The 14,586-nt window shown below is 50.5% G+C and overlaps 1 protein-coding gene across 12 annotated transcripts in view; it reads left to right on the top strand.

Annotated features, from left to right (window-relative positions):
* FER1L5 (fer-1 like family member 5) overlaps positions 1-14,586 on the top strand; it is a 63,111-nt gene that overhangs the window by 33,790 nt on the left and 14,735 nt on the right. For 11 of the 12 annotated variants that reach the window (XR_008650859.2, XR_008650860.2, XM_055242491.2 and 8 more), the window contains 7 exons: positions 8,738-8,862; positions 9,734-9,834; positions 10,328-10,505; positions 10,583-10,738; positions 12,209-12,340; positions 13,601-13,764; positions 14,055-14,169. Coding sequence is in view for 10 of the 12 variants with exons in the window: in XM_055242491.2 (XP_055098466.1) it covers positions 8,738-8,862; positions 9,734-9,834; positions 10,328-10,505; positions 10,583-10,738; positions 12,209-12,340; positions 13,601-13,764; positions 14,055-14,169 (971 nt within the window). In the remaining 2 variants the exon portion in view is untranslated. The remainder of the gene's footprint in view (positions 1-8,737; positions 8,863-9,733; positions 9,835-10,327; positions 10,506-10,582; positions 10,739-12,208; positions 12,341-13,600; positions 13,765-14,054; positions 14,170-14,586) is intronic. The other variant, XM_055242496.2, reaches the window with a different exon arrangement.

Raw genomic sequence — 14,586 nt, 5'->3', positions numbered from 1 at the left:
ACGTGGGTATGTGTACTGCAGTTCATTTTCACTTCTGCATAAATTCCACTGTGTGCTTATACCACAAAGTGTGTGGTATATGTAGGCATTTAGGTTGTATCTTTTTTTGCTATTGTAATAATTTTGTTATAAACATTCTTGTGCATGTCTCCTGGTTACAAGTGCAAGACTTCCTCTAAATTATATACCTAGGAGTGGAAAAGAAACTCAAAGCAAAAGTGATTATACCAAATTACACTCTCCTCAGCATGGTATGAGAATTCCTATTACTCTACATTCTCACCAGTATTTGATATTGCCCAGCCTTTTTTTAAAAAAAATTAATTAATTTTTTTTGGAGATGGAATCTTGCTCTGTTGTCCAGGAGGGAGTGCAATGGTGCAATCTCAGCTCACTGCAACCTCCACCTCCCAGGTTCAAGCGATTCTCCTGCCTCAGCCTCCCAAGTAGCTGGGATTACAGGCGCCTGCCATCACGCCCAGCTAATTTTTGTATTTTTAGTAGAGATGGGGTTTTGCCACGTTGGCCAGGCTGGCCTTGAACTCCTGACCTCAAGTGATCTGTCCGCCTTGGCCTCCCAAAGTGCCAGGATTACAGGCCTGAGACACTGTGCCCAGCCTATTTTTAAAATTGTTTATGGAGACAGGGTCTCACCATGTGGCCCAGGCTAGCACCACCACACCTAGCTAATTTTTCATAGAGATGGGATTTCACCATGTTGCCCAGGCTGGTCTCAAACTCCCGAGCTCAAGCAGTCCACCCCCTTTGGCCTCCCAAAGTGCTGGTATTACAGGCGTGAGCCACCGCACCCAGCCCTGTTGTTTATCTTTAATTTTATAGTTAGTACATTATGTGGTCTAAGAAATATCTGTCTCAAGATCATGAAAATTGTCTCCTCTGTTTCATTCTACAAGCTTTATCGTTTTATCTTTTTTGTTTGGGTTTATGATCCAGTTTGACTTAATTTTTGCATATGATATGAGGGAGGAATTTAGATTATTATTTTTCTCTATACAGATAACCAGTTGAGCACCATTTGCCTGAGAGACTATTCAGTCCCACATTGAATTACTTTGCCACCTTTGTTGAAAATCAGTTAACCATATTGATCTATTTGCCTATCCTTATCCACCACAACCTCCGCCTCCTGGGTTCAAGCGATTCTCCTGCCTCAGCCTCCCAAGTAGCTGGGATTACAGGCATGCGCCACCATGCCTAATTTTGTATTTTTAGTAGAGATGGAGTTTCTCCATGTTGATCAGGCTGGTCTCGAACGCCCGACCTCAGGTGATCTGCCCGCCTCATCCTCCCAAAGTGCTGGGATTACAGGCGTGAGCCACCGGGCCCAGCCTAGTTGTTCTTTTACAAAATAATTTTGGCTATTGTACAAGTCTTTGGGTTGGACTTTGGTTGAAAATGGGTTACTTCCCATTTTCCTATTTTAGCATAAGCTCAACAATTTCTACAAAAAAGGCCACTGGAATTTCCCATGTTCTTTTGTTTTCATCAGGTATTTTTTGTTTTGTTTTTAGTATTGCATTCTATCTATTGACAATATGTATCTTTGGATTAGTTTTAGTGGTTGCTCAAGGAATTACAATATTGACCCTTAACTCATCATAGTCTACTTTGGGTTAATAATATGCCACCTCACAGAAATAATTGTTTTATTATATGTAATATACCATGCAATTAATTACAGTATAATTGCATTGATACCTTACATTATCTTTGTTTTACCTTTTTTAAAATATTTTTGGGACGGAGTCTCATTCTGTTGCCCATTCTGTTGCCCAAGCTGGAGTGCAGTGGTTTGCCTCTTGGGTTCCCAGGTTCAAGTGATACTCCTGCCTCAGCCTCCCCAGTAGCTGGGATTACAGGAGTGTGCCACCACACCCAGCTAATTTTTGTATTTTTAGTAGAGATGGGGTTTCTCCATGTAGGCCAGGCTGGTCTCGAACTCCTGACCTCAGGTCATCCACTCGCCTCAGCTTCCTAAAGTGCTGGGATTACAGGCGTGAGCCACCATGCCCGTCGTATCTTTGTTATACATTCTGGAATTGGCTTGCTAATATTTTGTTGAGGCTTTTGCATCTATGTTGATGAGTAAAATCTTATTTTGTTAGTAATTTATTTAGTGATGTAATTTACCTACCACAGGATTCTCTTGTTTTGTAGTCACTCCCCTGTTCCCACCCCCAGGTCCACACAACTACTAATCTACTTTTGTCTCTGCATATTTACTTTTCCTGGATATTTCATATAAATGAAATTATACAATATGTCATCTTTTGCATCTGGCTTCCTTCACTTGGCATAATGTTTTCCAGGTTTATCCATGACGCAGCATGTATCAGTACTCCATTCCTTTTCATTGCCAAATAGTATTCCATCATATGGATGTACCATCCATCATTTGTTAATCCATTCATCAGTTGATGGGCATTGTTCCCACTTCTTAGCTATTAAGAATAAAGCTGGCTGGGTATGGTGGCTCACTCCTGTAATCCCAGCACTTCGGGAGGCCGAGGCGGGCAGATCACCTGAGGTCAGGAGTTCGAGACCAGCCTGATCAACATGGAGAAACTCCATCTCTACTAAAAATACAAAATTAGGCATGGTGGCACATGCCTGTAATCCCAGCTACTTGGGAGGCTGAGGCAGGAGAATTGCTTGAACCCAGGATGGGGAGGTTGCAGTGAGCTGAGATCACACCATTGCACTCCAGCCTAGGCAACAAGAGCGAAACTCCATCTCAAAAAACAAACAAACAAAAGAATAAAGCTGCTGTGAACATTCGTATACAAGTCTTTAAGTGGAATGGCTTTTTAAGAAACTGCCAAGCTTTTCTAAAGTGGCCACACCATTTTATATTCTCCTAGCAATGTAAGATGATTTCAGTTTCTCATTTAATATCTGTCTTTATTTATTATAGTAGGCACACAGTGGTACCTCATCGTTGTTTCAATCTGCATTTCATGTAATGACACTGAGCATCTTTTCTTTTTTTTTAAATTTTTATTATTTATTGATTTTTTTTTTTGAGACCGAATCTTGCTCTGACACCCAGGCTGGAGTGCAGTGGGGCAATCCCAGCTCACTGCAACCTCTGCCTGCCCCCCGGGTTCCAGCAATTCTCTTTCCTCAGCCCCACCAAGTGGCTGGGACTACAGGCATGTGCCACCACGCCTGGCTAGTTTTTGTATTTTTCATAGAGACAGGGTTTCACCATGTTGCCCAGGCTGGTCTCAAAACTCCTGGGCTCAAGCAATCCACCCACCTCGGCGTCCCAAAGTGCTGGGATTACAGGTGTGAGCCACTGCACTCGGCCTATTTTTATTTTCTATTCTTTGAGACAGGGTCTCGCTCTGACACCCAAGATGGAGTGCAGTGGTGCGATCACGGCTCATGGCAACCTCTGCTTCCAGGGCTCAGGTGATCCTCCCACCTGAATCCCGAGTAGCTGGGACTACAGGCGCACACCACCACACCTGGCTAATTTTTGTATTTTTAGTAGAGTTTCTCCATTTTGTCCAGGCTGTTCTTGAACTCCTGGGCTCAAGCAATTCCTCCACCTTGGCCTCCCGAAGTGCTGGGATTACGGGCATGAGCCACTGTGCCTGGCCACATCTTTTCATATGCTCATTAACCATTCATTTATCTTCTTTAGTGATATTTGTATTCAAATGTGTTGCCTGTTTTTAAAGTGGGTTGTTTCTCTTATTATTGAGTTGTAAGAATTCATTATATATTCTGAATACAAGCCCTGTACCAGATATGTCATTCGCAAATAGTCTGTGGCTTGTCTTTTCATTTTCTTAGTAGTGTCTTTTGAAGTGCCACCATTTTTAATTTGATAAAATCCAATTTATTTTTTCTTTTATGGTGTTATATCTAAGAACTCTTTGGTTAACTCATGATTGTGAAGATTTTTCTCCTATTTTTTCTTCTAAGTTTTCTAGTTTTGGCTGGGTGTGGTGGCTCACACCTGTAATCCCAGCACTTTGGGAGGCTGAGGCAGATCACTTGAGCCCAGGACCTCAAGACCAGCCTGGGCAACATAGTGAGATCCTACAGAAATTTTTAAAAAAATTAGCTGGGCATGGTGACACACACCTATAGTTTTTTTGTTTTGTTTTGTTTTGTTGGTTTTTTTTTTTTGAGATGGAGTCTCGCTCCATCACCAGGCTGGAGTGCAGTGGTGTGATCTTGGCTCACTGCAACCTCTGCTTCCCAGATTCAAGCAATTCTCCTGCCTCAGCCTGCCGAGTAGCTGGGATTACAGGCGCGTGCCACCACGCCCAGCTAGTTTTTCTATTTTTAGTAGAGATGGAGTTTCACCATGTTGGTCAGGCTGGTCTCGATCTCGTGACCTTGTGATCCACCTGCCTCGGTCTCCCAAAGTGCTGGGATTACAGGCATGAGCCACCGCGCCTGGCCACACCTGTAGTTTTTACAGTTTTACTTCTTACACTTATCTGTATGATTCATTTTGAATTAATTTGCATGTGAATATCCAGTTGTTCAAGCACCATTTGTTAAAAAGACCATCCTTTCCTCATGTGTTTTCCTAGGTTACATGTTAAAATACTTACTCTGTTCCATTGTTTAATTTTCTACATCAGAGGTTCCATTTATGGGTTTAGTGATTCTCCTTGGTTTTATCTGTATCTCTCATTTTCTCCCTGATCCTTTTTTGACCTATTCTTTCCATTTCATTTCGGTTACTTTTCTTATTTCTATCCTTATTTCCATGCCCCTCACTGAATTGTCTGCAGCGTCTAATCGCCCGTGGACTACTTATGTTACCTTCCCATCTCTGTTTTTGTTTTCTCTTCTACTTGTTTTCTGAGGTTTGCGGGCTCACATTGCCCCATGTGTGTCCTGAGCTCCTTCAGGGAGTGTGTTTTTGCTGGCACTTTCTGCAATCTGCCCCTACTCAGCATGCTTCCCGCTGTCTGTCTGGCTAGTCGCGTCCCGCAGGTGGCTGCTGCTGCTGCGCTTCACCCCTTGGCCTCGGTGGTGGTCACAGTTGCTTTTGGCAGTCTTTACGTGTATTTTGAGTCTGCAGATTATATCTGTCTCCTTGGTTTGCTGAAAATTGAGGTATTTTCCTTCTCCTTGTTGCTTTTGTAAGTTCTCCAAGAGTAGGAGAGGAAAATTGCTGTTGTGTATCCTCACACTGAGAGCCCCAGGCATGCATCTCTGCTTATTTATCATTCAAGTCAAAGGCCAGGGTCTGAAACTGGTGTCTTACAAAAATCCCGGAAAATTATATTTTCCCTTTGAAAATTACCTCTTCCCCACTGTATCTCCTTCCAGAACTCACTCTGTCCTCTGTGGACCTTCTCATTCTGTCCTTCGCATTTTTAAATCTCTTCCATATTTTTCATCTTGTCCTCTCTCTGGGCTGCATTCTAGATGATTTCTTCTAGATCTTCGTAGAAAGTCCGTAGGTGACCATTCTGTTTAAATTACTCGGCATCTCCCTTTTTCCCTTCCCCACTTTTCTTCTTAGCATTTTCCATGTTTGACACACTGTATTTTACATACTGATTTTCGGTGTTTTGCCCCACTATTTTTTAATTTCTTACTTTCAATTCAGGTAGAACATACCTATGGAAAAGTACACAAACCAAAGTGTCAAGCTCAGTGAATTATCACAAAGCAAACATGCCCTTGTAATAGCACTCAGATCATGGAGCGGGAGCACTCCAGAGGCCCCTGTGCCCACCCCACCCCACCAAGGCCCTCTAGATCATTCGGATCAAAAGGAGCAAGTATCAAGCACGCATAAATGCAGCTCGAAACACTTTGCTCAACCACAGCCACTCCTCACCTCCATGGCATGACCATAGTTCACTGTAGCCTTGAACTCCTGGCCTCAGCCTCCCAAAGCACTGGGACTGCAGGCGTGAGCCGCCGTGCCCTGCCTCTTTAAAAAATAATAATTATTATTATTATATAAAAAATCATATCATGTGTATTCTTTTGTATCTGGTTTCTTTTGCTCACTGTTCTGTTTGTGCAGTGTGTTCACAGATCCAGATGACATAGGGTATAGTCATAGCTCATTCACCCACTGCTGTGTGTTATTCTATTGTGTGAACGTACCATAATTTGTTTATCTTTTCTACTACTGAGAGAGATTTTTGAGAGATTATTTATTTTATTTATATATTTATTTATTTATTTCAGAAGGAGTCTCACTCTGTTACCCAGGCTGGAGTGCAGTGGCGTTATCTCTGCTCACTGCACCGCCTCTCGGGTTCAAGCAATTCTCCTGCCTCAGCTTCCAAAGTAGCTGGGATTACAGGCACACACCACCACTCCTGGCTAATTTTCATATTTTTAATAGAGATAGGGTTTCACCATGTTGGCCAGGCTGGTCTTGAACTCCTAACCTCAGGTAATCTGCCCACCTTGGCCTCCCAAAGTGCTGGGATTACAGGTGTGAGCCACCGTGCCTGGCCCTTTTTTGTTGTTGTTTTCGAGATGGAGTCTGGCTCTGTTGCCCAGGCTGGAGTGCAGTGGCTCAATCTTGGCTCACTGCAACCTGCGCCTCTTGAGTTCAAGTGATTCTCCTGCTTCAGCCTCCCAGGTAGCTGGGATTACAGCTGCCCACCACCACATTCAGCTAATTCTTTTTTTATATTTTTAGTAGAGACAGAGTTTCGCCATGTTGGCCAGGCTGGTCTCAAACTCCAGACCTCAGGTGATCCTCCTGCCTTGGCCTCCCAAAGTGCTGGGATTACAGGCGTGAGCCACCGCACCCGGCCAAGAGATTTTTTGAGAGATATTTTGGCTGTTTCCAACTTTTGGCTATTATGATGAGAGCCGCTATGAACATTTTTCTCCACGTGTCTCAATGATGCTGTATATGCCCTTCTCTTGGGTGTATACCTAGGAGTGGAGTTGATGGGTTAGGAGTATGTACACTGGTTCTCAGCTGCTCACTTTCTTGGAACTTTGTGGGCATTCTCTGAGGTCTGGCTAAAGTTTCATTCTCCAGAGAGGATTGGCTTGCTTCTTCCAGTTACCTGGGACGCTGCCAAGCAGGGACCACTTTATTTTAATTTATTTATTTATGACCACTTTGTTTTATTGATTGGTTGAGACACGGTCTCACTCTGTCACCCAGGCTGCAGTGCAGTGGCATGATCACGGCTCATTGTAGCCTCAAACTCCTGGGCTCAAGCCCACCCCAGCCTCCTGAGTGGCTAGGACTACAGGTATGAGCCACCATGGTTGGCTAATTAGAGACAGGGTCTCGCTATGTTACTCAGGCTGGTAACAAACTACTTGAGACCATTTTAAATTAAATTTTTTGTTGGACACTCTTCAGGCTACACAGATAACATGAGCACCAAATGTCAACGTCCATGAGGCCCCACTTGCTACAAATTTTGGGGAAGATTTTCTTCCCCTCCACCCAGAGAGCCACACTGGAGACAGGCAAGCTTCCCCACTGTCCCCTCCTGTGTGACGGGTCAGTTCTCATTCCCCGGCCCCAACGGCTTAGGGCTTGGAGTTCGTGCTCTGCATGGTGTATGACTGCCGTAGCAAAGTACTACAAGCCAGGTGGTTTTAGACCACAGAAACTCATGCTTTCACACGTCTGGAGGCCAGAATCTCAAAGTCAGGGTGTCAGTGTTGATCCCTGCCGAGGGCTCTGAGGGAGAATCTGGCCATAGCTCCCTCCTGGCTTCTGGCGGTTGCTGTGGTCCTTGGTGTTCCTGGGCTCACAGCTGCATCCTGCCAGTCTCTGCCTCCGCTCTCACACGGTGTCTCCCTGTGTCTGTCCTCACTCAACTGCCATCTCTCTGTCTCCCTTCTTATAAGGACCTCAGTCATTAAGGGCCCACCCTGCTCCAGTAGGACCTCATCCTAACACATTACATCTGCAAAGCCCCCCACCCCCCGCCCAAATAAGGCCACCTGCTAATGTCCTGGGGTTTGGGACTTGAGTACACCTTTCCCGGGGGGCACACAGCCAGTCTGTAGCACATGGGTCCCTGTTAGACTGCCCACCCTGGTCAGCCCTAGGCTTTCTCTTCTGCCCCCCGTTCCTCCCATAGTTGCCAAAGAAAAGCACAAGTTCTCCAAGAACTTTCCAGAAATTTGGAGAACAAAAGCCAGCATTGGCTTCTGCCTGCCTCACAGATTTTCTGCATATTAAGTGTTCGTTTTCTATGGGTTTCTGCCTCTAAGGCTGACTCGGCAGCAGTGCGGTTCAGAATCTTTTACGTTTGGTTTCGCTTCCACCTTTCAATAAGGAACATGGCGAGGGAACCCAGTCTGTGGCACCCATCAGTGGTGTTTATCTACACTTGCTCCCCCTGCCCCCGTCCCACCCAGAGGCGTGCCCTGTTCCCCCACCCCTGGCATCTCGCTTGAGGTTCAAAACCCAGGGCTCTGGAGCTAGGCACCTGCGTTATGACCGCCTGGCTGTGCCACCTCAGGGAAACTGCTTCCCATTGCTAGCCTGGATTTTCCCACTGTAAACTGGGGACTCTGGAAGACCATGTGACAATGAAGGGTCAAAGTGCACACATTCTCACATTCTCACTTGGGCCCCAGCCCAGCCTCCCAGCTGGAGGGCTCCAGTTAGCATTGTTAGCAGGTCGCATCTTTGAGGGTGAAGTGGTCCAGAGAGGTCCTCGGAGGGAACACAGTGAGAAGAGACCTCCCAGAATCCCCCAGACACCCTATCCCTCCATGTTTCTCTGTGTTTCAGGGAACATCTACCATTATGTGCCCTGGTACAACACCAAGCCTGTCGTGGCCGTGACCTCCAACTGGGAGGACGTCAGCTTCCGCATGAACTGCCTCAACCTCCTCCACTTCACTCGGGACCGCCTGGTGAGTGGTGCAGGAGCCGATGCTGGGAAGGGTTCAGAGTGTGGCTGGGAGACTTGGGAAACTGCATCACAGTGGCAGGAAACTGGTCACACAGCTCATTCATGCATTCATTCCACACTGTTGAGAAGAACATGCCAGAAGCAGGGCTAGGCACTGAAGACACAAAGATGATTAAACACAGCTCCTGTCCTCACTGTCTAGGGAAGTTAGACATGCAGGCAGTGACTGTGCAGTGCAACTCTGGCTATGATGGAGATGCGGGTACCAGATGCTATAGGGCCAGAGAGAGAAGGTGGGGAGAGGAGAGGAAGAGTGGATAGTCAGAGGAGGTGTGCACAAAGGAGATGACACATCAGCAGGGTTTTGAAGAATGCATAGGATTTTGTTGGGGACTGGGTGGGGGTAGAAGGGAATAATGTGCAAAGCCGTGGCAATGTAGTGGTTTCTGAAGTTCGGCAGGATCGGGGGGAGGCATGGAGGTGACATGAAGATAAGACCATAGAAGCTGGAAGGAGTGAGATCAGAAACGATCTCAGGTGCCTGTTGGGAGTGTAGTTCTCGGGACCCACCTGGGGCTGGCACCTCTGGCATGACTTCCTCACACCTATGTGGAGGTCAGGGCTCTGCAGTGCTTCCCAGTCTTATCCCATCCCAGCTTCTTGCCACCTGTTTCTTCTGTTGGGTAGCAGGAAGGATGTGGGGGGTTCCTAGCCTCGGAGTTGTGGACAACCTTGAACTGATATCACCAGGTTATCCCTCAAAGTTCCCAAGGTCATGGCTGAAAACATCTTGGGCCAATCAGCCCTATGGCCTGTCCAGCTGGGCTCCATGCTGAGGCGGGCTCTCTCACCATTTCTCTCCTGCTGGGCAGAAAGCCAACCTGGACACCCTGAAATCCACGCGGAATCTGAAGGACCCAGCTCTCCTCTACCAGTGGGAGAAACTGCTGAGGGAGCTGGCGGAGGACTGCAAGTAGGAATGGGGGCACTCCAGGATACAGCTGGCCTGGAGCTGAGCCAGATCTGGACCTAGGGGCTCAGAGCAGTGCCCTGAACACCTACCTCCCCCCGCCCTCCTCGGGGAGGAGCACTGCTCAGACCTCTCCCCAGCAGGAAACCCCAAGAGTCGCTTCTCCCTTCCCATTCAGGTCCCTGCTGCCCCACACCCACACCCGAGGCTCCTACCAAGCCAGCCTGTCCCTTTCCTCCAGACAAGCCCACATAGCCCCACCTCCCTGCAGGCCCTGGGAGGGTGGGAGAGGACTGGATGAGAACCCAGGGCTGGACACACAGCGAGCAGGCTTCCTATGGAGCGTGGGAAGGGCTCCTCGGCCAGGCCAGGCCAGCAGCGGATGGGGGCAGGATCTTGAGGCCAGGAGGGGCACGCTGGCCTAAGGCAGGGCAGGAATGGTGACACTGGGAGGCAGTAGAGAGGTCCAGCCCCTGCTACCCTGTCCTGGCCACAGGCGCCCTCTGCCCTGCATGACCTATCAGCCCAAAGCCACCAGCCTGGACAGGAAGAGGTGGCAGCTCCGCAGCCTCCTCCTGCAGGAACTGGCCCAAAAGGCCAAGCAAGCCAAGCCCAAGGACATGGTGGCCACAGCGGAGGACTGGCTGTACCGCCTCAACGCCGTGCTCCCTGAGGTGGGTGCTGCACACACTGGCCTGGAGCAGGGCTGGGAGCCGGCTGCGCAGGGCCTGACATTCTCCTGCCTCGGCAGCCCCAGATGGGCCTCCCTGACGTGATGATTTGGCTGGTGGCCAAGGAGCAGCGAGTGGCCTATGCACAGGTGCCTGCCCACTCCGTCCTCTTCTCCCCGGCAGGGGCTCTGCACTCCGGCAGGCTCTGCGGGAAGATACAGACACTCTTCCTACAGGTGGGAATCAGGGGCTCCTCAGCGGAGAACAGGGCTGAGAAATGCCCCCAGAGGAGCCCCTGAGCTTGCAGGGCAGCCCTTATGGGGCCTGTTTCCCTGGTCCCTTAACCAGGTGGAATGGGGTTGAAACAGTCCCTAGAGGAAGAGAGGGGTCTGTGGCTGTCAGCATGTTGGGTGATGCCAAGTCCATGTACCTCCTAAATGTTCCCCAAATCCACCTCCTTGCTGGGCGTGGTGGCTCACAGGTAATCCCAGCACTTTGGGAGGCCAAGGCGGGTGGATCACCTGAGGTCAGGAGTTCGAGACCCAGCCTGACCAACGTGGTGAAACCCCGTCTCCACTAAAAATACAAAAAAAAATTAGCTAGGCATGGTAGTGCATGCCTGTAATCCCAGCTACACAGGAGGCTGAGGCAGGAAAATCGCTTGAACCTGGGAGACGGAGGTTGCAGTGAGCTGAGACTGTGACACTGCTCCAGCCTGGGTGACAGAGCGAGACTCCGTCTCAAAAAAAAAAAAAAAAAAAAAACAAAACCAGAAAACAAATCCACCTTCTCTGTCATCCTCATGGCCGCCACTTGGTCCAGCCCCTTGTCATCTCTTCCCTGCACCGTGATGGGGTGATCTCCAAAATATTTAATGTCTGTAAGGTTTGGCACCAGCCCATCATATCAGATGCAAGCTATAAATAAGACTAAACACCCTGACCACCACCCCCACCCCTGGCTGTGACAGTGGCCTCCCTGCTTCTAATCCTCCCTGGGGGGGCGTGGGGGCCACTCCCTCCCCCTTCAGAGACTCCCTGGCTCCCCACTGCCTCCTGGAGAAGGTGCCGCCTTGCGGCCTGGCCCCGGACCCCTGGCCCCTGTGCCTGCATCCATTCTCTCTGGCCCATACTCTCAACAGTAAGGACACTCTGAGCTTTCTTGGCCCCAACTGTACCTGCCCTTTGCCCTCTCCACCAACGTGCAAGCCTCCTTTCATGCCCACCAGAGTCCTTCACATCCCACAAGAACCCCTGAGACATGAATCCTGGCTCTATGTGGCCCTAGGCCAACTCTTGACCATGGCCTCAGCGTGCTGCTCCGTAGAATGGGCCTGCCAATCACCGTGCCCTCCTCATGGTGGGGTGTGAGAATCCAGGCCTACGATGCACACTGGGCAACTGGCACAGTGCCGGCCCATAATAAGCACACAAGGAATGTCCATCAGTCCCATTATCAACGTCCCTGCTACTCCCTCTGTGAGGCACTCCCAGGCTCTCTGCTTCACGGCTCCCAGGGTGGAGCCACCCCACTCTGAAGGGCAGAACAGAACTCCATGCCATTCACTTACAGCTCCAGCACTCAGCTCAGTGAAGGCCCTGCTTCCAGGGCTCGGGGGGAAGGGGAAGGTACAGCCCACTCGGGGTGGCCGGGGTGGCGTTCAGGGTGTTTAGTGCCCCTGTGGGACCGATCGGCCTCTGGCTCAGTACCCAGAGGGTGAAGGACAGAAGGATGTGCTCCCAGCTCACCTCCGGGTCTGCATGTGGCTTGGCAATGTCACAGACAGCAAGGACCTGCAGCTGCTCCGCCAGGGTGACATGGCGGTGTACGCCGAGATGGTGAGTGGTGAGCGGCAGCCCAAGGCCAGGGCAGGCATGCGGGGGTGGAGGTGGGGTGGCCTCGTAGGGAAGAGATGGCCTCCCTGCAGGGCATTTGGCGTGAGGAGGGAGGGTGTAGCTGCAGTAGCCCTGCACTGAAGAGGAAGAAAAAATTCCTGACTGAAACTGAGGGCTAGGAGAGAGTCTGATGGAGGAGGCAGAGACTAAAGCAATCGCGGACGCTGCCAGCTCTGGTCTCTTGTTGATCCTCCATACACGTGTGGAGACAAAGGGGGTGACTAAGTGACCTCTGGGGCCTGGTCCCCCTCTCCCTGATGCAGGTTTATTCCGAGCTTTCTCCTAGTTCATCAACAGCATGTGAAGTGAGCAAGGCTCTGACTTGCAGGGGCCTCACCCATCACCAACAGGGCAGCCCGGGACCCCTGCAGGCCCCAGTGGGGTCTCAGGAGGTGAAGGACTAGAATGGTAGAGGAGCAGGATCTGAGGCATCTGCCCACAGAACCATCAACCTGGGGACTGGGTGGGCAGCGGCCAGGGACTGCTCTAGAACCAGAGGAAGGGAGATGTCCTTGGCTCCTGGGGGGAAGGACATGGCTCAGGAAGCCACGTGAACAGCAGAGGGGAAATAAGATTTGAGTGTCAGGCTTTTTAACTTACTGAATTAAAACATATGTTTGCAGTGTCTAAGTTGCATGTGTAGATGGATACATCATAATATGTCTAACCAGTTCCATAGGTCTTGGAGGTGCAGAGGCGGAGAGGGGTTCAGGGTGAGGGGCAGGGAGCAGGGCCTGCGTGCTCAGCGGGCACCAGAGGACTGGGCCGGTGCCTTTGATGCCAGCTGCCTGCTCCCTCTTCACTGCAGACCCTGGGGAGCCCAGCTCTCCTGCACCACCCACCATTGCTGCCTCTGGGCCTTTTCATCCACACTTTCCCTGCTGAGCACGCAGGCCCTGCTCCCTCCCCTTCACCCCGGACCCCTCTCCACCTCTGCGCCTCCAAGCACTACATAGATGTCTTATGATATCTCTGTCCACACATGCAGCATCCACCCCACTCTGCCAGCTGAGTGATCCAGGGCAGGATTGACCTCTGAGCCTCAGTGCCCTCACCTGTGCAATGGGGACATGGCCCTTTCTTGCCTGGCTACCACATTTTTAGGATGCCCCTGCAGCCCAGAGTCGGGGGCCCAGGGAAGGCCCATGTCCCCGCACTTTGTGCTGAAGGAGGCGGCCACCCTGACAAGCTTCCCTCCCCTAGTACGAGAATCAGGCCAAGTATAAAGACCAGTGGGGGCAGCAGGGGCTGTATCGCTGCCCCAACTTCTCAGATGTCATGGGGAACAAGACCCTCCCCATGACGAATTTCCAGCCACCCCTGGGATGGCACTGGCAGGACAGCTGGACAGTGGAACCTCAGAGAAGGTAAGGCCAGAGGGGGCAGGCCTCACTGGAGGGCACACTTCACCTGGGAGGGCCAGTCCGCGGCAGCCCAGAAAGATGGGTACCTAGCCCCTAAGCCTGGTGCCAGAGAGCCAAGGTGCACCAGGCCAAGGGCCCTGCCCACCACCCTGTCCTACGTGCCGGGCCCTGCTGGCCCTGTCCTGCCCAGAGCAGGTGGGGATGCCAGGTATGGGAATGCCTGGCCAGCAGAAGACGGCCCCAGGGGCTGCTCGGGGAGGTGTGCTGGGAACTTGGGGTCTCTCTACCCCCAGATTCCTCCTGGACATAGACATCAACAAGAGCCAGGTGCTGGAGGAGGTATATGAGAACCAGGGCCGTGACACCAGAGGCGCCTGGGGGCCTGCCGCCGTCCCAAACACAGACGTGGTGAGCAGGGCCGAAGCTGCCTCAGGGGTTGGGGGGCAAGCAAGGCCACCAGGCGGGGCGCCTTGGAAGCTGGGGGTCCCAGTGGAAAGGGTCTGAGCCCTATGCCCTGCACTATGTGTGGGGCCCTGGGTGAGCGCGCCAGCCTTCAGGCACTCTCTCTCAGCACTGATGGGGTGAGGGGTTTGTAGAAATACCTTAAATAAGACTGAGAAACAACAAAAGGGAGGCAATGTTTCCTCCTAGGCCTCCTTCAAAGGTGCTGCTTACCACAAAGGAGAGAATCTGCTTGGGGTAGGCTAACCCAGCACTGTCCAGTAGAACTTTCCGTGATGATGGAAATCTTCTATATCTGCACGTGTGGCTATTGAGCGCTTAAAATGGGGCACTAGTGAGATGAAGGAACTAAACTTTGAATTT

The sequence above is a fragment of the Symphalangus syndactylus genome, chromosome 14 (genome assembly GCF_028878055.3).
Source record: "Symphalangus syndactylus isolate Jambi chromosome 14, NHGRI_mSymSyn1-v2.1_pri, whole genome shotgun sequence".
Taxonomy (NCBI): domain Eukaryota; kingdom Metazoa; phylum Chordata; class Mammalia; order Primates; family Hylobatidae; genus Symphalangus; species Symphalangus syndactylus.
The sequence above is the reverse complement of the archived record's forward strand: the minus strand, read 5'-3'. Positions and strand labels throughout refer to the sequence as shown.